The sequence below is a fragment of the Rattus norvegicus genome, chromosome 9, assembly GCF_036323735.1.
Source record: "Rattus norvegicus strain BN/NHsdMcwi chromosome 9, GRCr8, whole genome shotgun sequence".
Taxonomy (NCBI): Eukaryota; Metazoa; Chordata; class Mammalia; order Rodentia; family Muridae; genus Rattus; species Rattus norvegicus.
This window is the reverse complement of record NC_086027.1, coordinates 35,069,056-35,094,531: the sequence shown is the minus strand read 5'-3', so window position 1 is coordinate 35,094,531 and position 25,476 is coordinate 35,069,056. Positions and strand designations below refer to the sequence as shown.

At 37.3% G+C, this 25,476-nt stretch overlaps 1 protein-coding gene across 10 annotated transcripts in view; it reads left to right on the top strand.

Annotated features, from left to right (window-relative positions):
• Positions 1–25,476, top strand: part of Adgrb3 (adhesion G protein-coupled receptor B3) — a 727,877-nt gene that overhangs the window by 550,819 nt on the left and 151,582 nt on the right. For all 10 annotated transcript variants that reach the window (NM_001106898.1, XM_063266875.1, XM_063266874.1 and 7 more), the window contains 3 exon segments: positions 14,588–14,714; positions 16,292–16,395; positions 19,649–19,751. In NM_001106898.1, the coding sequence (NP_001100368.1) occupies positions 14,588–14,714; positions 16,292–16,395; positions 19,649–19,751 (334 nt within the window).

Below are 25,476 nucleotides of genomic sequence, written 5' to 3'. Positions count from 1 at the left end.
TACAAAGCTCAGTTCCCAAATAATTAAATCAAAAGCATTATCCAAGGCTTCCTCTGTGAATTGCTTTGTTTCAAGTAGCAGTTAGCCCACTACCTCTTACAAAGGAGAACTCACGGGGTTGGGGATTTAGCTCAGTGGTAGAGCGCTTGCCTAGCAAGCGCAAGGCCTGGGTTCGGTCCTCAGCTCCGGAAAAAAAAAAAAAAAAAAAAAAGACAAAATAACACAAAGGAGAACTCACAAATTACTTGGTCACTTCCTGAATATTAGCCACTCCTGAATAGTGAACGTTGTAGCTCCAGTGTTTGCATATGCTAAATTAGAAACCAGAGCTGAAAAGTGCCCTACTCAACTACAAAAGAACTTCCTCAACATCTGAGTAAGCAGGAAGCCCCTGAAACCACAGCCTGAGGGACCACATTCAAAACCTCATAGAAGGAATCTCCTTGTTTTCTGAGCACAAAATGTTGAGATCAACTCAAGAGACAACGCGGTTAAGAGCCAAAACACAAAAGGCTTTGACTGCTCATTAAAATGTTAATTGCGCCACTGAGCGTTCAGTGCCCTCCTTCAACCAAGACTTTCCACTGTCTGCCTTATTTATTAACTGGTATCAGCTGGCAAGCAGAACAGCAGGAGGCAGAGCACACGTTTCTATATTGCACTGTGTGTTTCTTTAGGCTTTTTGAGAAATGGGAATCTGTTCCTTTTTCCTTGTATCACTAGAATACTGGTCACACTTCTACAATCGCTAATTAGATTATAGATTTTGGAGTTTTCCTAATAGGTTCTTATTGTCGACCAAGTGTAGACTTGATTCCGTTCGGGAGGAAAGATCTGGATTTATTTTCCAGTCTTCGAATCTCAATTTCTAGAATGCTGCCGAACACAAAATAGACAATGAAACATTTATTGGGGTTTTTTTCTTGGTGTTGTTGTGGTTGTTGTTGTTGGTTTTTTACAAAACAGGAAGGTGAAAGTCCATATTCTTTCAATTATAGAAGTATTTTAGGACATCCAAATTGATTTTTTTAAAAAAAGCCTCTGCTGTCACTTACAGTAAGTTCATTTAAGCATTCCTGCCCTTACACATCGTTCATCTAATTTGACAAATCACCTTGCATTAAATCTTTAAAAAAAAAAAGTCAGAATCCATTGAAAAAGTTTCCCGCCCCTTCATTATTCTTTTCCACACATACTATCTCTAAGTTACATAACTTCATGCAACCTCCCAGTGCCCTCTGACCACTATCTCATGCTCAAGTGGCCATTTATTTAAAAAGTTTATATTTGGAAATTCACTCAATTTTCAGACGGGTAAAAGGGAATCTTAGGGATGTTCGGGAATTCTCCATTGTCAGTAGAAACTGCCTCAGTTCTTTCAACATCTGTACTGGCTAGCTTTATGTCAACTTCAGACAGGAAATAGGGAAACCTCAATGGAGAAAATGCCCCTGTGGGTGGGGCCGTCCCTGGGATGGTGGTCTTAGGTTCTATAAGAGAGAGAGAGAGAGAGAGAGAGAGAGAGAGAGAGAAGAGAGAGAGAGAGCAAGCCTCCAGAGGCAAGACAGCAAGCAGATTTCCCCCATGGCCTCTGCACCACCTCCTGCCTCAAGGTTCTTGCCCTGACTTCCTTTGAGGATGAACTGTGATCAAAAAGGGAAGCATAAGCCAAAGAAACCATTTACTCCCCAGATCGCTTTGGTCCTGGTGTTCCGTTGCAGCAGTAGATACTGTAATTTAGACAACATCTTACTCTTTTAGAGAAAAGTGGGGGAATTATGGACTCTTAACAAGACATCTGTCTTCAAGTTTCCCCAAGGACAAAAGTTTATAAAATCAGGAAACATTTACGTGTAGTTTGGGGTAGACATACTTCTCAGGTTATTATTTTAAATGCTTGACATTTCCAAACTTTGAATGAAAGGTTTCCATTGATAGTTTATTGGTAATGGTAGTGTTTGAGGACAGGAAGATTATATTCTTTGCATTTCATGCCAGGATATGACATAGATTCTTCCTTCTGGTGGTATATAATTTTTCTTTTGATATTATGCTGGCCACTCATGACTTAAGACATCAGTTAGCTGTTGGCCATGCAGTTATAAGATCCCAAACAGATTTGCTAACTCAAAATTCTACATCCATTCTTGGTGTATTTTTTTCTCTCTTCCCTTTTTTTTCATAGAGGGTATTAATTACTTATTTCTCTTAAGTTTCTAGGTTTTCAGACCTAGCCTCTGATATTACTAGAGAAGTTTTTTGTTTAGTTTTGTTGTTGGTTTTTCTTTTTCTTTTTTTTTTTTAATTATGGAGGTTCATGTATCTCAGTCTGTCTGTATAGCCCATGATGACTTCGAACTTATGATTCCCTTCTACCTTCTGAACCCTGGAATCACCAGCATGTTCTGCTATTCCTAGTTATAATCGTGGCTGGAGTTAAACTTGGCTTCTTACATGCCAGGCACTTTATCAACTGAGCTACATCTTGACCCAGAGAACTCGGATATAATCCTGTTCCTGTTACTTGATCCCCAAACATAATGTCCTTGTCAATAACATGGTACTGTCATGTTACGATGACACATTGCATTTTTATAGAACTAGACTTCTTATTTTGTTTTTACTTTGTTTTGTTCTTTGTGGATGGATGTTTGGTTGGTTGAACTGGAATTGGGCTCTTTTACTTTTTGTTTTGTTTTTAAAATAGGACCTCAGATTATGGCTGAGGCTACCTACAACTCAATATGTGACCTAGGCTGGCCTCAAACTTGGGGCCTTCCTTCTTGCTTATGCTCTCATATGCTTCAATTACAGGCACAAGCCATCAAACCAAGTTCATTTTCATTATTTTTAATAGTGCCTGACACATAGAACTATTGAATAAATAATTGGCAAAGGTATTCCTCCTGTTGAGTTTCTTGTTTACAAATTCCTCTATGATAAACACAACATGCAAGTTTCTTGTTGGTAACAGGGATGCAGTTCCCAGTTAGGCCGGGTACATTCCCTCTAGCAGCACTCTAGTGGAACAGATGAACTTAAAAAAAACAACTTTTCCAATGTCACAGTTGTAATTTTAAAAAAATGGATATTTTATTTATTTAACATTTATTGTCCTATAGACTGTAAATGCTACTACAGCAGAAGGGAAAATGAGAAGGTGCTGCTTTTTACAGTGACCATAAGCAAATCCAAACCGTGACTTCAAGGAGAAGGGAAAAATAAGAATCGTCTCTGGTATTTCCTGAAACCATTATTACAAATTTTCATTGGATGGTTGAACATGTTTCTATTATGGAATAAATAAAAAACATTTGCCTCCTGGCTTGTATTGAAAAAGCTTTTTCACATTGAACACTGCAATGCTGGAATATTGATTCATTTTTGAAAGAATTCAATACTTGTAAATGAGGGATATTAGAATTAATATAAAATTAATGTGTTAGCTAAAGATACATGATTATGAAGTACTCATTTTGCCTGGCCTATTACTTTCTTAGTTAACATTTGACTAAGATGTTTAGATCTCACTTTGTTTTATTTCCATGCATTAATGAATAATATTACCCTGTTCAGCTGCTCCACTCATCTTTGTTTTCTTGAAGACCCAGGTTCCCAAAATGGACCTAACAGTGTGAGCACAGACACATCTCTCCAATAGTTAGAATGCCTACTCAGAGTTCAAAGATTACTGTTGCATTCATTGTCATTTCAATAAAATGAATGTCCAATCAACATTTTTCTGCATTTTTTGTAGGCAATAATTAGTCATATTTTTAAAGTATGATTATCTCAAGATCTAAATCCCTGCCTCCTTTTTAAGGAATTCTGTTAGAACAATTGCATCTGAATGACTTAACACTATAGAGCCTTAATTAGCCCCTCGATTTTTTTGTCTTAGTAACAAATTATTTAGAACTAAAACTCCTCTTCCAGATTAGGGAGAGTACTACAAGCATGTTCCCACATAAGTAATAAACACAAGGCACCCGAAATTCTTCTGTAGTGCTTCTGCTGAATTTCTTGTTATAAAATTTTAATTCATAAAAGCATCATAGATGTAACTTCTGCTGCTTTGTTAAAAGGGTTTCAAAGTGTATTTGGTAGTTAATGTTTCACAGTGTATTGAGTTGACATAGAATCGATAGGAATTGTAGGAAAAGATGTGCCTCAAACTGTATAGTCCGTTTAACCAGGTATTTTTAATAGACATTCAAAAAACATACATATTTTAAAGATATCTGTTTGTCTCATCACTATAAATGGGAAAGATTATTTGTGTAAAAACAGATTACGTTCTGATGTGACATCTTATTTAATCAATGGTAATGAAAATTATAAATCTGTGAACCAAACTATGATTACATCACTTAAGCACACCATAACAGTACTGTTTTATAAAAGAAAATTATCTCCATAATACAAAGTGACTTAATACTTGAGAGTAAAAGAGAGGCCCTATTCAATACTTAAACATTCACATCCTCCAATCCCCATGAAGATATGTATGCTTTGAAAGATATATTAATATTTTCTTTTAAGATATAACTTTTAGTGTTCTTGTGAGGAGACAATTTGCTTTAAATCATAAAAGTCTTTAAGAAAGAGTTTATTTTTCTACAAATGCACACTTAGATATTAGCCTGATTTTCTTATTCTTTTTTCTTATATTTTGAATTTCAATAATGATATAGATATTTGAGATAAGCAGAAAAGCCTGAAATATATAAAGAAACAAAAACATAATACTTGTATCTCAGTAGCCAGAGGCAACCAGTATTGTCTTTTCAAATTTATTTCTATTGCTGTCTACATGTATTAAAGTTGGGATTAATCCTCTACAAAAAGCATATGAAATAGACATTATTAGAATCAGGAAATAAGTAAGCTGATATTAAATTCATGGGACCTTGAATGCACTTTGTTACTGGTTTACAATGGTCCACTCATGCCCCGGACTGGCTTTCTGTCCAGATTATTAAGAAGTAGGGAAAGTAACATATGTTTAAATGTGCTCTATTTTATTTCAATAATTCTGCTTTTTCAGGGTTGTGCATCTCAGCTGTTGCAAATTATGTCCAGCTAAAAATTGGTTACCAGCCCAGATAAACAGCTTTTCTGAGGGAAATAAATCCAAATAGAGTGAATTGTTTTGTGATTTTGAGATTAACTAACACTCGATGTCCAAAGTGTTTTAAAACCCTTTGAAAATAAATAAAATAATTTATTGCCTGTCCCTGCCCACACTCAGCACTCAAGAACGACTTTGAAAGTCTTGCTTGCTCTGTGTATTGAAAGTAAAATGTGTTTCGTTGTTCATTAGACATGCTACTCAAAATTCAGTCAGCTGAAATCTACTAACATTTTCAATGTCATTAAAATTCCCACTTCTAAATTATTTTTTATTTTTCTTTCTCCATGGTTCAAGTTGTGTCTTGTAAAATGAGTGATACAAAAGTTTCAGAAATTTCTGAGAAAAAAATGAGAGGGCCATAATGAAACTTTGACATTGGATTTTCTACTATATTCTTGAAAAAAATGATGCTCTTCCCATCGGAGCTTTCATAGAAGAGAACTTATTCTCACTCCTTTTTTAACATTATCATTGTCATCATGACTCTGAGTCAAGCTGGAAAGTCCTTTCTCTTTTTATTTCTCTGTGACTCTTTAGTCTATACCACAAGATATTTGAAGATTGATACCTTCCTCTGGTGGCTTAAATGAGAATATGTTCTACATTGGCTAAGGCATTTTAACACTTCATCCCCAGTTGGTCGCCAGTTTGGGGAAGTTACAGGATTTGAGAGTTTAAATCCCCATTTCTCTTCCAATTCCCTCTGTGCTTGTGTCCAAACTTGAGCTTATGATCTCTAAGCTTTTTACTCCAGGTGCCAAGCCTGCCCCTTGCTGTCATGCCTCCATATGATGGACTCTCATCCCTCTGGAATCTGAAGGGCAAATAAGCTCTCTCTTCCACGAGCTGTCTTTGGTCATGTTGCTTTACCACAGTGACAGAAAAGTAAATAAGACACCATCATAAACTGAAGGGTTATTTCACAAGAATTTCATTTTGGGCTACCCGACTTGTGTATCATCTTTTCCCTTTTGTCGCTGAACTTTTCTATGCCACACAGGTCTTTTTATAACTTGCAGCCATTTAATTTCCATCTGACCTCTCTACTAAACTTCTCTCAGTGTTCTCAGAAGTCTTCCTGATTCCATGCTCACAATAATCATTCTCAAACTAGATAATTTGACCTTTGACTGTTCACTTCCTCTCTGTATATAAACTCTTCCCACAGGAGTTTTAGTTCTCAATATTCTTTTCCCCATTTTGTAATATTCTCCCTGTGTTTCTAACTATGGCTGTGCTCTCTCGCTGTATCTACCCGATAGTGACAGGACACAGGAGATGGAACTGATGCGGAGTATATAGCCTTGGCCTCAAATCCTGGCACGGTCCTTTATCATCTGGATGTCCCTAGGAAAGTCACAATCTCTTGACTCCACTTATTCCATTTCAAGACAAAATAATAGCACTAAAGATAGGCAGACCAGGGCTCATGTATGCATATTAACTGGGTGGAGAGATTCAAGCAACGTTTAACTCTGATGCTTCATATTCTAGATGGAAGCAGGAGTCCTTTTTATCTCAGTTTTTCCTAGAGAAAAAGTAGCATTGTTTTTCCTCCAAAGTTTTGAGTTTTGGAGGCCCATTGTGTTGTCTGGTTTATTCTCAAATTTGTGAGCTCAAATGATCCAACCTTGCATCTAGCCGGAACTAAAGGCACTCTTACCACCATATGCCACTCAGTTCAAAGATTATTTATTTATTCTTGATGCTTTATTTATTTGTCTTTTGGTTATTTTAGACTGGGTTTCTCTATACAACCCTGACTGTTCTGGAACTCACTCTATAGACCAGGCTAATCTCAAACTCAAAGATCTGCATGCCTCTGCATCCCAAATGCAGGGATTAAAGGCATATGCCACCATTAATATTAGTTCACAGAACTGAAGCAGCAATCACAGAAGCACAGGGCCTACATGGGTTTGCTTTATCTATTATTTTTTTTTTTTGGTTCTTTTTTTCGGAGCTGGGGACCGAACCCAGGGCCTTGCGCTTCCTAGGCAAGCGCTGTACCACTGAGCTAAATCCCCAACCCCTATCTATTATATTTTATTTCCATGTTTGGTTCTTAACTTTTAGAAACCTGTTTTTTTCTGATTAGAGACAAAAAGGGAGCAAAATCAGGAAGGGAAAGAAGATGGGTAAGAACTGGGAAGAGTGGAGGGAGGGGAAACTCTAATCAAGACATACTGTATGAAAAAAGAGTCGATTTTTAATAAAAGGGGAAAATTAAAGAATTTTTAAAATATTTTTAATTTTTCACTAGAGCACCTAGTACTGAATAGATACTCAGTAAATGTTAGCTGTTATTTCCATTAATATGATTATTATTATTTGCTTATTACATAACTAATTATGACAGCTAGCATATTTTAACCTTTAATTATTAATAAATCACTGTGAAGTACGTATACATATTTATAACCTATCTTCCTGAATGCTATGCCCACACTCCTTTCTACTCTCATTATTTTGAATTTAAAACAGTAACAAAAACATATGTTACTGGCAATAAAAACAGTGCCACCATTCTCGTAAGTGATGTCGGACCATCTCAAGAGTCACATATTCTTGGTTTTAATGTGTATTTTATGACTAAAAGCCAGTGAGAATGCACCTGCAAGAAAATTTCTTTTGAGTTCTCAAGTGCTAAAAGGCAAAGTGGAAATGTAGCACCCCCAAATAACAATAACGTAAGAATGTTCATGTATATAAGGTCAGAATCTGTACTGGGTATCCACCTAACAAATATCCATAAAGCAGCTGCCACGTGCATGTCGAAGACCGTTTTAGAATCACACTGCAGAAATAAAGATAAGATTTATATTTTAGTGGGCAAAGACAACCAAGACTGTACTTAAAACATTACATTTTAGATAATTAGGAATTTGATTCCAGATCGTTACAGGAAGTAAACATTTCTGTAAAGTTGGTTCTTGGTGTCCTAGTGCGCATATAAAAGTTACATTTACATTATACTACAATCGATAGCGTGCAGTAGCATTATGTCTTAACATTCTAATGATCACCTGAGCTGTTGGAAAAAGGATACTGAGTGAAGTGCTTGAGGCATGGCTTTGTGAAAAAAAAAAATGCTGTTGTGTGCAAAGCCCAGTGTGAGCTGTAACCATAGGAAAATCAGATGGGACGTGTGCAATGAGCAGCACAGCTCAGAGTAAAGGCAAAGAGAATATTAAAAGATGGAGGACTTCTTCCTTTATTATAAAAGGAACTACTTCGAATATGAGTGGTTTATAACAGTTCCTTAATTTCTTGTAATCCTTTGGTTCAAATATCGGGTTGAGCTCTACTCATCTAATGGGATTCACGAGGCTCCATCTTGCATGTCATCATGGGGATACTGGATTCAGTATAGCCTCGCTCAAATGCCTGCTAGATGGTAGCAGTTTCTCAGCCTGGACTATTTCGCATCACAAAAACAGTTCAAGACAATCACAATACAAATTCTAAGCCCTCTTGAGGCATGGTCTCAGAAATCACACAATGCTTCCACTGTAGTCTGGTCAGTGCCACACGTTGTGCTCTATTTCAGAAATGAGGGAATAAACTCAACCTCTTGAGGCAGAGAGTTAAACAGAATTTGTCCACATTTTTAACCAACTATTGATGGAGAGTTCCTATTGCATACTGGCCAGTCAGTGGCCACCCTCAACTCAGATAGGACGAGATGAAGGCTGAGACTTTTTCCAATGGTTGGGAACAGTGTATTTACAATTGAAAAGTACATTCTGAACTGAGGGAATATCCAGCACAGCATGCCAACATGAGTCAAGAAGGGGCTCATTGTAGTTGGAAATGACATGCAGAAGTGAATGTTTAAGAGATGGTGGCAGAGAGACAGTGGGGAGCAAGCTGTAGCTAGGGTTGTAGACCATTGTAAGAACTTTATGTTTTACTGTGAGCTAGAGGAGAAAAATGAAAACTTTAAAAGTCAAAAAAAGACAGGATTTATAATGAGTGAGATAATTTGTCAGACTTGACGCTAGGGTCTCTTTGGCTTCTCTGTTTGGATTGGATTTGAGAGACGAAGCAAAAATGGAAACCACAAAGGAGACTGAGTCAAGCGAATGACGGTGGTGACTTAGACATTGAGGGCAGTCCCAACATCGTTTTCTGGAATAATTTGTTCAGTTAATAATGCAGAAAACATTCCTGGGAATGCTGTTATTCCAAACAGACTGTCAGTTTTCTTTTTAAAAAAATTTTTATTTATTTGTATGCATCTTCTCCCTCAACGAACATTTGAAAATCATTTGATAAACATATATTGATGTCGGCCTCCTTACAGGAATGAACATAATTACCAAAGAGATGTTGAATCTTTCAGATATTATCATTAAATGATGACTGAAGCCAGAGGCAACTAGATGTCTCTACTAAGAGCCTTTGATGGTCTTCCAATAATATGTCTTCTTTATGCTTAAGGACAACAAATGGATTAGAGCTAAGACACTACCTGGAATTTTAACCCACTACCAGAATTAAAAAGCTTCCCTAGAAGCAAAATCATTAAGTTGATGCAACATTCTTCCTTAAGTCTCTACTAAGTGAAAAGCAGCAAATGAGGGATGCCAAACAAGATAGTTCTCTAAAGCACTAATGAGGCATTGTGAGGGTTAATCTCATAAAAGAGGAAAGTTAGATGAACTTATCAACTAATATGATAGTGTTGGCTGTGAACATTAAAGATAAGCAAGGAACTGAGAATTGATGGAAATATATATATATATATTTAACAGTACACATATATTTAGTAATATAATACATATGTTACTTAGTTGTATTGGTTGTGTGTACTCTGTTTTGTGTGTTTGTGTGTGCACATGTGGGTCAGAGGACATCTTGTGAAAGTCAGTTCTTTCCTTACACTGTGTGGGTTTTGTGGATCACACTAAGATCCTCAAGCACAGCATCAAGCATCTTTGTTGGTACAGATTGTTGGTCCGTAATTTCTAACTGACTAATCAGAAACCTGCTGTAGAGGATGAAAGGGCCATGGTTAATTCCAGAACTCTTTCCTTATGGTTCCCAGGTTCCTGGCGGTGGAAAAATACCCAATAAGTGAAATACTTCATGTTAGTGATACTTTTTTCTTCATGCTAGTGTTAATCTTTATCTGAAGGGGTGTGTGTGTGTGTGTGTGTGTGTGTGTGTGTGTGTGTGTGTGTGTGTGTGTTTAGCTCTGGGTTTTATGTCATTGACATCATAGGTAAGCTCTATGATACTGTTTTAAAACACATTAGAAACTGGGTCTGGTAACTTGAATCTATAATCCTTGTACTCAATAGGCTAAAATCTGAAGAACGCTGTGACTTTATATTCCAATGAAAACTTAATATTAAAAATAAAATCGCTAATGGGGCTAGAGAGATGGCTGTGCAGCTAAGAGCAACTGTTGTGCTTCTAGAGTGCCCATTTCCCAGAGACTAAGTAGGCACCTCCAAACCAATTGAATTCCACTCCTAGTTCTGTTGGGATGCGTTTGGTTTCTCTGGCCAGGAGCACTCACCTTGTTCCCTGAGATATATGTAGAAGGATAGCTGACTTGTAGAGAAATAAAGTGGAATATCTACTTGAATTGATTTTTTTATAAGATCAATTCCATGATATCTTAAAACAGTTTTCAAATGCATCATACACATTTTGCCAATTTTTTAACTAAACGGCTTTTTATTTGAATCAGCATCTAATTTTCCCTTAAATTTCATGATTTGTGTAATTTTGAAGCCATAGAGGATATACACAAATGCTACATTTTCCAAAAGTAAATTTAAAAATTGCCACCAGTACTCAGATCCCAAAATCATCCAGATAGATGCTTAGAAAAATTGGGGAAAGACCTCAAATAAATGCTAGCTTTTAAAGTAAACACCATCTGAGTTCTTATTCTTATATTCCAGTGAAATTTTGTTCACTTTTGAATCCTTGGGGCAGGAAGATGTTCTCCTTTTAGCCAGCCTAATAATAGGAAGAAAGGCATGTGCAGGTGACAGCTAATAGCTAACACTGATAAATGTAGGTGTATCCGACAAAGAATTCACTGGTTGTGAGGAATTTCTGCAAGCACAGCTATGTTTAAACACTATTTGAAAAAAATTGCATAATGCACAGAAAGATGTTATGGAAAGGAAACGTATGGCTTTCAGTACAATATGGATGCCTTATCACTACTTCTGGCATTATTAGTCTGTTATTCTTGTTCTATCTTTACATTTCACTGTATCTGATGTTTGCGTTCTGAATGACAACCTGAACTTCATAAATAAAAAAAAAACCTTACAGTCCAAAAAGAAAGAAAGGAAGAAACATACCTTAGGCAGCACAGGACAGCTGTTTTGCTTCCCATTAGCTCAACCACTTAACAGTGTGCTTTATAGATATCCTTGAAATCAATCGGACATGTGTACCACACTTTCTAAGAATGCTGTACAGTGAGAATAAGCCTTGGAAAGTTTAAAAGTATAGGCAATACATACCAGAGGGTTTATCATAACAGCTAGCACTTTTTTTGTTTGTTTTTGTTTTTGTTTTTGTTTTTTTTTTTCGGAGCTGAGGACCGAACCCAGGGCCTTGCACTTGCTAGGCAAGCGCTCTACCACTGAGCTAAATCCCCAACCCCACAGCTAGCACTTTGCTAATAATTGAAAAACCAACTGATAAGAGTTTCATGGGGCTGGAGGCATGGCTCAGCAAGCCCATAGTACACACACCAAGCCCTGAGTTCAATCACCAGCACTCTAGAAATTGGGCATGGTGGCACAGGCCTGTAATTCCAGTACCCAGTTAGTAGAGGCAGGGGTATCAGAAGTTCAAGGTCGTCCTCAGCTACATAGGGAATTTGAGACCAGCCTGATCTGGGTGGGAGCCTCGCCCCCACAGAAGGAATTATTTGTCATAAAATAGCAAGGCATTTTATGGAAAAATATTACATATGCATCAGAATGGCGTCACTCTTTTATGACTCAACTTTAAATAGTAACCAGATGTAGAACTTGACAGCTCCTCTCTCACCTTGCAGATCATCCCTCATACCACCTGTTGCAAATTTTGGCGTCCCCCTATCATATTTAGTACAGTGTTTTATATTTTCTTTTAAATAAGGAAGACTGTGTGGGCCCAGACTTACTAGTTCATTGATTATTGTACCTAAGGCAAAGTCTAGGGGGTGCTATTGTGGAGAAAGGATGGGTGATACAGAATCAAGAGGATACACATGAAAAAGATATGAGGCATCTCACGTCGGGGATGAGCACAGAGAAGAGTGAAAGGTTATCTCTTAGAAACCAGAGTTAGTTGATTCTCAATTCTGCCTGCGGCTAGGGAAGGCTAGCCATCTAATCACTGTACAGAGCAAAAGAAATTGACCCACTTTTCTGAAGATGTCTTCTACACTATCTTCAGAGTCTAGCAACACTGTTTTGACTCCAGACTCTATATCCGACAATCAGAGTAAGTGCTACTGCCTTGAGTAATGAACTCTCACTACATGCATATAAATACATAACTTTCTCAACTCCGAAGTCTTGTTCAGAGTAAAGTTATTTTACTTTTCAAGATACGGGATTCATTTGTGGGACATAAATTCATCATGTGGGAGTCATAAGTACTTTGACTCCACCTTGAGAGGACAGTTATCGCATCAAAGCAAACCTACCATCCAGAATGAACAATGGGATTGTGGTGTTTTAAAACTCGTCAGCTTCTTAAGTATGTCTTCTCCCTTAAAATGTTGACCAGCTGAGATAAGTGTGTTTCATTTGGCCTTGACTGTTTGCCACAAAGAAAAGATCAGAGACAAACAGCTAATGAAACAAGTTGTTTGCCACAAGCCTGTGATTAGGCACAATTGCAGTTTGAAACAGTTGCACCTGAAGCAAAAGGTTTAGTTTTAAGAGATAACTTGGCATGGTTGAGTGATACCATGGAAGACTTAGAAAATTTCGAAGTGGCCAACACTCTGAGATTTATTTCATTAACATAGGGCATAGTTTTATCTAATAATTCCCAAATAATAGTATGTTCCTTCTTGATGTCAACCCATGAATATTAAAAAGGGACTGCTTATAGATTCCAAAAAAGGACAGTGTAAACTCTACCTTGTAGCTTTAGTTGGAAGGCCAAGTGTGAGAGACAAACCCTCGCTAATCTGAAACAAACTATATGCACGTTTAACCCAATGACCTCCGGCATTAAGAATTGTAAAAGGTGAAGTCAAATGTACATCAAAACTAACACTATTCCATGTGGTCTTTTTCCCCCTTCAAGTTTCAGAGTCATTTTTAACACATATAGTAACTTGGCTAAAACATTTAAATGCACTCACACATACAGGTTTCCTAGCTGGAGAGTTTCCATGCCTGGGGGAGGGGAGGTGACAATTGGTGCATTCTATACAGAGCACGTGTAAGGATAATAAAGTTGATTGGTTGAGCCTTGCAGCTCCCCCTTTTCCTCTCTGTCTATAGAGTAGTTCAGCAGGGGGGTGACAGGGTTCTCCCCCATCGCCACCAGCTCCACTAACAAGACGTAGGTTGATACCATTTTTATTGTTCTGCTGGGGTGGGAAAGAAACCATATGCTTTAGCATTTTAAATGGCTACACCAAAGAGAAAATTGAACCAGACCCCCCCTCCCCCATCCTACTAGACTTTGGGGTGGGTTTATTCTAAATATTCAGTGGACTTGGGGTTAGCTTAATGGTTCTGCGCCTGGACAAAGAGGCAGTTGAGGGCAAGAAATATTAAGGGGCTTTAGAAGAGCATTGAGTAAGTGAAGTGTGGAGTGGCAAGCTTAATCTGAAGCCCACCCCTCCCCTAGATACCAGGCAAAGGCAGTGAGAGTCGGAACCAGCTGATGCCTCTTCCCGTTTCCAGGGTGAAATTTTCACAGCAGCTAATTCTAAAGGGAAGAAAAATCCCTTACCAGCAGCGGAGAAGATCGTATCACCCAAACCAAGCTATGTAACCTTTTAGGCAGGCTTTTCAGAGAAATCCGCATTTTAAAAGACAGCATTCACGGTCCAAACCACGGGCCTGGAATCAGAGCTGGTATGAAAATATGAAAAGCCTCTTTACACTCTGAGTGTTTGAAACGATCCGATGAGCATAGCAAGTGTCTGCCAACGCTCGGCGGCTGCTGGTGCCGCTGCTGCCGCCGCTGCTTCTCGCAAAGGGCTGGACAGAGCTAGTCCTGATTTCAGCACCTCCGGCGCTGGACAGCTCTCTGCACGCCGCACCACCGCCTGCTTGCTTTTTCCCACTCTCGCTTTGCCTTACTGGAGATGCATCTAAATTACGTCCTGTTCAACAACAAGTAGATTTTTTTTCCTGTACGGGAATTACAGTAGGCGATTCTCTCAATTAAACTGCATTTTCTTCTTTACGGACTTGGCTGTCAGGCGTATTTATCCCGATCTCCCCTCCACCCCCTTTGCAGGAACGAGTCTTTGGGAACGTGGTCCACCCAGGGATGTAAAACTGTGCTTACCGATGCATCCCATACGAAATGCTTATGTGATCGGCTCTCTACCTTCGCCATTTTGGCTCAGCAACCTAGAGAAATAGTAAGTAACAAAGGGAAAACACGGCTTTAATGCAAAGGCAGGGACATTGTGGCGAGTGTTTCTCCAGGGACCTGCATTTCAAAGGGGGAAATAGAAAAGGTTGCAGGGTGGCAAAATCGGGTTCTTCTCCTCAGCTACAGTAGCTTGGTGGAATGAATTCTAGTTGGTGTGCGATAACTAAATTCTACTCAATTTTATGTCTTATAACTTGGCATTTCTGTAGTATAGTTTTGGAGATCTACTCTGATATCAGTAATATTCTGCAAACTTTCAAATAAAAATAATTGCCAACTCAAGGTTTATTTTAAAGCTGGAAGGCTGTTCTGTGTGAATCTCTGACAATGCTGTTAGGAGTAGAAAGAAGACCCCAGCCACTAGAGCTGAACACATTGCAGATCTGCATTGGATATTTCTAGCACAGGTTTTCTGAGGGTGTCCTTGGATACATATGTATTTTTAAATCAAATTAAGTTTTCATGGAGACATGGTTGTGTAGAACTGTAAAATCATTCCTTAAAAGCATGTAGATTTTTGCAAAGAAAAGGGGGAAAGAAAAAAATTAGTTCTCTGAAAGAAAGAGCTGTGCAGAGCAGTCTAAGAGAAAAATAATGTTCTCACCAAATGTATTTTGAGAAAATTGAAATAATGATGAATAGATATTCTGGTAAATTTGACTTTCTGCCTGAATCTGGCCTAAAGTATCACTACTTTTTCTTATTTTGATGATACATACACCTAATAATTTGATATTAGATTTTGTGACACAGTTAATCATAGAGTGTATTGCTTCAAACTTCTAATATAAAAATTTGTGAAAACTAGCTGATTTCATTGGTTATGGTCATGCTACTGTCTAAGAAAAGAAGCCATTTGGATCAGTGGATGTTAGTACTGTTTACATATGTTTTTAAAGATATAAGCTTGTTTTTCAAGGTCATGGTTTTAGGGACTGGTACTGGCACTATGCAAATTATCTCCATATACTTTCTTCATACTGAAAAATATAATTGAAGGGCTTAAGTATAGCATTCTATTTTCTTCTGTATACTTGGGAGCCAAGCAAGTGAAATTTCATGTGCGAATACTTGACTCAGAACAAAGTTGTCAAAAGTCAGAAAGTTTCACATTTTTTTTTTCAGTAACTGTGTACCAGATTTGGGAAACATAAGGATTTATAAATGGGAGTAGCAAGATAAATCTCACCAAGAATCATATGGAGAAGTAGCAAAACTCTACTTAGTTTATTTAAAAAAACAGAAAACCATGCTGCTCAAAGAAAATTTCACCTATGAGCGCTGATCAAGTTGTAGCTTGGGGGTCTTTCAGACAACTTTGAAGTAAGTAGTGGACTGTAGTCTAACATTTGAAAGCCCAAAGACTTCACACTGAGAGAGAAGGGAAGAGCTAGTCATTTTAGAGCACGAGAATATGTGAACTGAGTGTTCTGTGGGTAATTATCTGGTAACTATAACAACTATTTGTGCTATTCCTGAGTGATTGCTTACTTTCTCTGAGCTTAGAATTTTTTTTTGTCCTTGTAAAATTTCTTTTTCTTTCCTTTTCCCCCTCACTTACAGGTCATGGAATCCTCTGGCACTCCCTCAGTTACCCTCATAGTAGGTAGCGGCCTCTCCTGCCTGGCCTTGATTACTCTAGCTGTTGTCTATGCAGCACTATGGAGGTATGTAATAATGGGCAGACCTAAAATGGAGAACTCAGATTCCCTGTGTGAAAACCCTGACTGTAAGAACAAATGCCTACTGTCTTCGTCACGTATGGGAAGCAGCATTTAAAAAAAAATAACAGAATTAGAACTTCTAGGACAGAACTGGAACCACATTTACCTAATTTTCTGTCCTTTATTTGTCTGTGGTGAAGATAGATAGCACAACACAGGGGCACGTGCAGACGTCTCCTCTAGCCAACATGAGAGCAGACTTTGACAAGCTCTTCACGTGTAAACACAACTCTCTTCTCTCTCAAGTTTCTTCTCTGTGTGGATAACGTTTATTATCAGCAGCTGTTGAACCTCAGAACTTAATTGGTCCAGTCGAAATTCTCTCTCCTGGAATAGGATATCAAGTTCTCAAGTGCCAGACATGCTTTCAGTGTGCCCTGCACAATGAGTAAAGCCTTCTCTGATGCACGAAGCAGTAACAGAGTTTCAAAGTTCTCTACAAAAGTCACTCACTTCACTGTTTGCCATGAGTCAGATTTTTTTTGACAAGTTTGAAAAAGGGACATCATAAAAGTATGAAAGGGAAATGTTTGGGAAATTTTGTTCTCCTATCCATTAAATTGCATCTATTTAATAGTCTGGAGACATTTAATGTTGTTCTAGATCATTTCTTTGACATTTCTTAGAATGCTAGTAAGAATTGGGCCTGTGAGATTTAGTATGTCTACTCATGCATTGACAATGTATATTTATAATATGGCCAAACTTTTTAATGGATTTTATAATTTTAACAGTTAAAGGTTTTATAAATTGTCAATATGAATATGATCTTAAATGCAATATTATATTAGAATGCAGATAATTACCTATTGTTTCCAAAATATTTTAAATATTTAGCGTTGCAAGAGTTGATGTGTCCACCTCAAAGTCTTTTATATTTACTTAGGGTTTTATACAATCGGCAGAAAAACTAAAAACCAATTACTGTGTAATAAGGGATATTTATTTAGATTAACAATGACATTTAAATAAAATATTACTGTTCTTTATGGTTTTCACTGTTTTGAAAGAGTTAATTGTGAAAAATATTTAAATTGTCAGCAATATTATGATTTTTATGGTTTGTGCAAAAGGAAAATGTGTACAATGTGACCCAGGTATATAAGACAAGTTCTGCATCCTCGTGGTAGTATTGTCCAGCAGGTAAATACTCATAGAGTGGCGACACTGATAGAGGAAGAGAGGAAATAGAAAAAAGGTCTACAATCGAAATGTAAATAAGAAACACTCAAGTTAATAAAGATAAAAAAAAGAAAAGAAAAAAGGTATGATACTGTAGAAAACAGGATTATATGTTCAAGACTTGGTCTGTTGTCCTGTAAGAATGAACTGACAGAGTTGGAAGAATACCATTTCCCAAACTGCATAAATGACATGTCTTTTTAAAAATAATAATAATAATAATTTGCTAAGATACTAGTTAATCATGATGACATCCCAATTCATACCCATTGGAGTCTTTAGAAATAAATTCCATTTTTAGCACTTTTTATTCATGTTCTAATTTCACCTTCTGCTACACCCCTCCCTCTCTCTTCCCCCCACACACCTAGAAGAGCCAATGTCAATATGTGATATATTTGTTTATCCGCATAAACAACTTTCTGAAATCCAGAATATGCAGCACAGTCACTACAACAGAATTCTAAGAATTTCTGAAATCATTAAAGAACCTATCCTGAAGTTGAGAAATATAGAAAGGAGTACCAGGAAACAGCAGAAATCAGGATTCCTAAGGATTAAATGGACACCCATAAGACAGTTGAAATAATAATTACAACCTGAAGGAAGTATTGAGACTCGTACATTCCTACATGGATCGCGTAGCGTCATCATTCAAAGCCCTTTATAAACACCAAGGACATCCTAAAACATTTTCATTCAGGTGTTAGAGTATTGCCATCCTCCTGCCTTTTTCTCTAGTGAAAACGCGTGGGATTGATACACTTCTCGTGATTTCTAAAATGTCGTGGCATGTAATTCACTTTATAGATAACGTGCCATTTTGAACTTTGTAGGTGTTCCATGTGGCTATTAAAAATTGAAAGGGCTGTAAGTGTAGTCCAGTGTTCGTGTTTGCCTTTAATTTGTGATACTCCGGTTCAGTCTCAGGGCCATTACCTTCATTGCTGTAACTCTATTGGTGATCATGATAATATTGATTGTTATGCTGATAGTTAAGACAATAATAATACAGTAAGATATTTTCTCTCCATCTCTCCATACAACTAGTAGAAATACACTGTTACATCAAAAAGCAATTCAGCATGGCCTCTCAGTTAACTTATTGACACACATAGTCCACAATGTTCTCAGTAGACAATGTCATATGATAATGTTGAAAGTAGTAACGTTTTTTAGCAGTGTTTAATGTAACAATGTGACTCAGTATTGTTAAGAAAAGGCAACATCTCAGTAGTGTTCAGGGCAGACAGTTAATCTTTTATTACTATGTCTGTGTTGTGGTGGTGGTGGTGATGGTTTTTCTACTTACAAGAAACTGAACACTGAAATCCTAGTGTCAAGATATATGAGTCTACTGTCACGGAAGCCATTATCATCAGAAAATATTTATAGTCTCTATCCACAAAAAAAGGAACAACATGATATTTGTTGAAGGATCAGAAAGGGTACAGTCAGGCAAAATAGCTGCTACCCTTTCAGGGAAAACCGCTGGTAGAACATTTAATTCTGAACAATTTTTGCTGTTACTTACCTTAGTGCACTTAACAATTCTATAACATTATATATGAACACTTCTTCCTAAGAGTAAAATACGGTGGTCACCAAGAATGCTGCCATTTGAGGTCATTTGAGGAGTGCTTTCTTTTTTATTTATAAAGACTTTTGCCACTTTCTTTTCTCAAAAGGGATATTCAAGGGGGTAAGGAAAGGCCTGCCTATATCGAAATGCTTGAGTAGTTACTGATGTTCATGGAGTACAGGAGATGCATTGTTCTCATATATGTTCAACTTAGACTCTAGAAATTATGACATATTATAAAAAAATTCTAAAGGTTTCTTGCTATGTACTCTAAACTTGGGTACCTAAGGGGAAATATATATATATATATATATATATATATATGGTTTTTCATAACTTTATATGAAACCTGGCGTCAGAGCTTCTTTTTCCAGCTAATTCCACCAATTATACAATATGAAATCTATCACATTCCTTTCTCTCTTTCACTAGGTACATTCGTTCTGAGAGGTCCATCATTCTAATTAACTTCTGCCTATCTATCATCTCATCCAATATCCTCATACTGGTTGGCCAGACTCAGACTCACAATAAGGTATGACTGCTGACTACTCCAATTCTCTTTGTGCATTTGTTTTGTCATGTAGTTGGTTATTGGTTTGCCTAAGTATGTAGTCTAATGACTTTTGAAATAGATGAATTTACTTATCGCCTTTGTTTCTGATTTCATATACTGCCTATGATGGTTCACAAACAGTCTTCTGTTGGCTTAAAATCCTTTAGTTCTGTACGCTGTATAATAATCAAAATATGAGTTAACTATTACATCAAAGTTCTATGTCTTCAAAGACACCAACAATATTCATTTTTTATTTAATGTCCCAATTGTGTAGTCTTCAACCGGAATCAGCCAGTGTCTGTGTTTAGGTCGAATTTATTAACATATCAGTTACTAAAGTAATGGTATTGATGAATTCCAATCATAACATCACTGAAAGCCCACCTGCAAAAGGGTTTACCCACAAGAATCACAGGATCTACATCTATGCTTAGAACTTTCAGAATGTTTTTCTTTTACTGAAAGCATTTTGGTAGTTAAGCAACAGTGCACTTATTTAAGTGAATAGTCACTTTTTAACCAAAGCATGAAACTATATGTCCTGTTTCTAGGAATATATATATATATATATATATATATATATATATATATATATATATATATATAGAGAGAGAGAGAGAGAGAGAGAGAGAGAGAGAAAGGGATGTCCTTATTTCCTTCCATAAATAATTGTCTTCACTGAAATGTTCTGTACTATATTTTAGGAAATCCAGCTTCAAATTGCTTTATCTGAATCTTATTGTACCCACAGTTGAAAAGATGGGGGTGAGCATGAATCCCAGCTGAGGAATAGAGGAGAGTTGGAGAACATGAGGGAGAAGGAAGCAGAGAAGGAAGGAGGGAGTCTGTGAACTCTCAGTTACCATGGTGTCCCCTGCATTCCGGTCTTCCCTGTGTGCTAGATTTCAGATCCTCCTTCCTCACATAATCCCCAGGCCCAGTTCCTTAGCTGGCTGTCCTTGAGTTTCCCCAGGCAGAGAAGGGCTTCCCTCCAAAGTAGGAATCATAAACTGAGTCCAGGAAGCAGGGAAAACAAATCAAGCCACGATGTGTTTAATTAAAAAAATATTTTTATATACAATGCTTACATCCCATCCTGTCTCGTACCCTAAATTCTAGAGTTATTCCTCTCCTTAGACTATGGAGGACAGTGATGGTCAGTAGGCCATATGTTTTTAGAGCTGTTTTATGTGGTATAACATGATACTACAAGAACAACTAGTAGAATAGAGCTTTCTATAATGTTTATTACCATAGTAAGGCTATGGTCTACCTCATGCCTCACCTGAAGAAAGGCAAAGCAATCCACATCTGTAATTTACACTTTTTACTGACTGCATTTAAACAAAGTGAAAAGAAGCAGTTGAAATCATTGAAATATATTTAACTCAATGTACCTATAACATTATCACTTAGACAAGTAATCACTACAGAAGTATGAATGGGATAATTTATCAGTTCAAGTCTTTATAATCTGGTATATATTTTATACTTAAAATGCCTCTCATTTGAGCTAGCTACATTTCAATCATTCAGTGATGACACATGGCTAATGACAACCACGTTGTGGTTGTGTGTACCGAAATGCTAGCAATATCCAGAAACTAGAATGTTCAAAACAAACAAACAGAAAACTCCTTAGGTGTCCATTCGGACTTTTGTGGTTTTCTGCTGTCCTCATTTTCTGATATTTTTCCAATACTTTCAATGTCAGAGGCAAGATAAGACAAGTCTTGTTTTCTCTTTTCATTTCTGATGGTGAGAAATGGCTGGTGTGTGCTTATTAAAAACTAAAGAGAAGTTTTATATGGTATGGTTGCTCCCTAGGAAACTAACTATAGAACAGATCTCATGTGGCGTTGGAGCCATGGCGGGCTTGTTCCAGATTGACTATGCTAATTTTTAGTGCTAGTTATTGTTGCTCATGGGGAGGCGCAGAAAGTAGGTGGTGCTGATTATCTGGTTTTCTCTTACTCTACATTAATTTTGTGTTGTTGGCTCAGCGTTGGTGGTCTTATAAGCTTAGGATAATTCATATTAGAGTGCAAAGGAGATAAAAGCCAAAAAAATGAAAATTTTATTGTAAGTCATTCCAGGTAATATTTGATTTCTCAGAGAAACAATTATGTATCTGATACACGTTTTGAATTTAATTAAGTTGGTTGTATTTGATTTTGTATGTGTCTTGGTGTGTGCAAGTTTATACCCACCTTCTCATATAATAAGATGAAAAATGCATATAGTTCATAGAAACATAATCTATATGAACTAAACTCTAAGCAAGTAAAAGTTAAAAAGGTAAAAATATGGATTGTTGGCCAACTGTGTGTAGAAAGAACTCCTTAGCTACTATGGACAATTTGTAATTGGTCTGATTCTTACGTTTGACTTTCCTGACAAGTTTTGACTAGTACTGTAGTAGTTTCCACTTGAAAAATGGAAACATACAAGAAAGATTCTTGATGAGCAAATTAGTTGGTACTACTGTCTTGTCTACTCTGTGTGAAGACTGGCATTTGCTGCTGCTATCCAGAGTCATGCTGAAGTGTTGAAGTGAAGTCTTTCCCAACTCTCTGCTAAAATAGAATTGACCTGATTATCATACTGGGCTCTCGGCTTGATTTTGGATTGCGGTAGAAACAAGCCAAAATAATCCACTGTTTAAAAGATGAATACACTCAATATTTAAACTACAGATTCAACTGCTGGCAATAAAGAAGGGAATTAAGTGCACTATCTTGCCTCTCCTCTTAATACACTGCTATAAAATTTAATTATAACTTGCTTCCTCATATTTTGATCTTTTTTCATGAAGCAGCTTTAACATTTGACCTCTTTGTGCACTTCAAACCCTCAACCAGGATATTCATGTTTCAGTCAAATTTCCTGGCCAGGAGTCTATACCATAAAGTAAGCATGTGTGATTGTGTAGTTTTGTGGATTACTTTTGATGGTGTTTTGTCAAAAGAAGCAAGGAATCTTTAAGACACAGATACATTCAGAAAATAGCTCGATCACCAACATTTCTCCCAAACAAATATGTTTGAGTTTGATGCCAATAGTTGGTGATGTACTTTATTATTCAAAAAAATGTCATAGAATTTAACAGAAGGAAGCAAAGTTGGATAAATAATTTCTATTGATGGTGGTGGTTAAGGAATGGCAAGCAACCAAGAAGTTTAATTTACTCAGATAGTTTCGAGATAGCCTCTCATCTTCAACCTCACCACTAGATTACAATGAAAGGGCGCATATCCATACGCCCTTTAACAAGCATTAGAATAATGCTTGTTAGCAAATCAGGAACAGAGCTTGCCCTATAGACCCAGGCAGAGCCAAAGTCTTTAATGTTCTTAGATATTTAACAATAACTTGCGTAGACTATCCTCTGAAAGTGAGCATAGCATCCCTGTAGAGTTCCGTGGCCTTTGTCAGCAAGATTCAATCAGAAATATTCATAATCCAGTGTCAAATGCAGAATAACTTGGCATAGGGCTGTGATCATTTCTCTAAGAGGTCCAAGATACATATTTCAGTGGAAAGTTAAATATAATTTACTCAAATGATAAAAATAATGAGGGCATAGGGGCTTGCACCTTCAATTAAACACTCAGGAGGCAGAGGAAAGGTGGATCTCTGTCAGTTAAGGACCAACCTGTTGTATATAGTGAGTTCTAGGAAAGCCAACGGTTCTTAGATCTTGTCTCAAAAAAATGAAGAAAATTGAACGAAAAAAAAAAGTGAAGAGTCAAGAGTAAGAAGTGACCAATGGCATTCATTAATCCATGTATATTGAATATCTGTATTTTCACCAAAGAGAAGCTATTGATGTACAACAATTACATCTGTGTTTGGTAGTTAGTTGCGTGTTAATTATGCATAGGCAAAACTAGATTAGAAAGGCATGTATTTGCCTCATTGGAAGTATGGACCATTTGAAAACAAAGTTGATCTTTATAACATGTATGTCACTGGATCCCTATTTGATTAAAGATTATTGTGTTGTGTAGAAAATATTGAAGTATAAGAAAACAACTTTAAGTCATTCTATTCAGCACAAAAGGTTAAAGTCTTTTTTAAAAAAAGTACTCATATATACTAGGGAAAAATTATACACTAGCTTTAGTCTTAGAATACTCAAACTCAAGTTTAAAAAAAAGTCCTCAGTAGCTGAAAAAGAGAAACTCGTAAACTACTTGCTGTGCCTGCTATTTTCTCAATAATGTTTAAGCAGTTTGATCTCATGGTTTTATGTATACAGTAGTGGACCATGTGATCAGCTACATCTTTCTGCTAAGAACTGTAAACAATACAAAGGATCACTGTCTTAGAGCATTTGTTTTTAAAGCACATGCTCTACAAAGTTGTCTCTCTTCGTCTCATGCTTATTTTCTTTCTCTAACATAGGAGGCTTTTGGTGGTGAGCATTGCCTTTAACAGCTGAGCCGCCTCCGCAGTCCGCTTGGCATGTTTTAATTTTGTAATTTTTAATAGGATATTTAATAAAGAAGGACCAAATTAGAAGTTTATAGGCAGCGAGAGATGGTTTTCTGTGGTCATACTTGTACCTTTTAAAGATAAGACTCTCCTTTTGGATATCTTCTCTTGTGCCAAACCCTCTTTGTTTCTCCTAATTCGCCTACAACTTTCTTTGAGGATAAACACACCTTATTCACACATTCACCTAGATGCCAGGCCAATGTGTTTACAGCTTATACTGAATATGTACCTCATAGCTTCCATTCTACCCCTGAGAGCCATGAAAACAGATTTTCTGCCCTTGAGTTTCACTTTTCTGTGTCATGTGCTGGGAGATCTCTCTCTCTCTCTCTCTCTCTCTCTCTCTCTCTCTCTCTCTCTCTCTCTCTGTCTCTCTCTCTGTCTCTCTCTCTGTCTCTCTCTCTGTGTCTCTCTGTGTGTCTCTCTGTCTCTCTGTGTCTCTCTTTCTCTCTCTCTCTGTCTCTCTCTGTGTCTCTCTCTGTGTCTCTCTGTCTCTCTGTCTCTCTGTCTCTGTCTCTGTCTCTGTCTCTCTCTCTCTCATAATGGAGGTGGTTAAGAGTATCTTAAAGAAAAGTCCAAGGCTTGGGAATTTAGCTCAGTGGTAGAGGGCTTGCCTAGCAAGTGCAAGGCCCTGGATTCGGTCCTCAGATCCGAAAAAGAAAAAAAAGAAAAGAAAAGAAAAGCCTAAGTATTTAAAATCTTCTGCCTCTGGTTATATGACCTGCACTGTGATGCACTGCCTTACCTACATGAGCTTACCTACCTGGGACACTTTGAACCCAGAGCCCAGTGCTTGGCAAGCATCCCTTGAATGTCTGTGGTGACTGTAGTGTGGGATAATTATGGATGAACAGCCAATCCTGTTCTGTTCCTTTTTGAGCTTCAGATTTCCTCTTGTCAAATTTCCTCCTCTCTTCTAGTTTCGTGGTTTGTGTCCTCTTTCCGCATTGACACACTTTTGAAACACTGAGTGCCTTTTACAGAGTCTCCAACCAATTATGTATGCTTGGACTTTGGAAGTAAGCCTTAACCTCCCCTCTCCCCCAATGTAAGGCAATATTTCATCTATCTTTGCCATGTAAACTCTCTGTTTTCAAAGTCAACCTTGTCTCTGCCAGATACAGTTGCTGCATCCTAACATCATTACACCCACTCTGTCCTATAGCTCACCTCCCGGAACTAGAATTCAAATATGATCCAC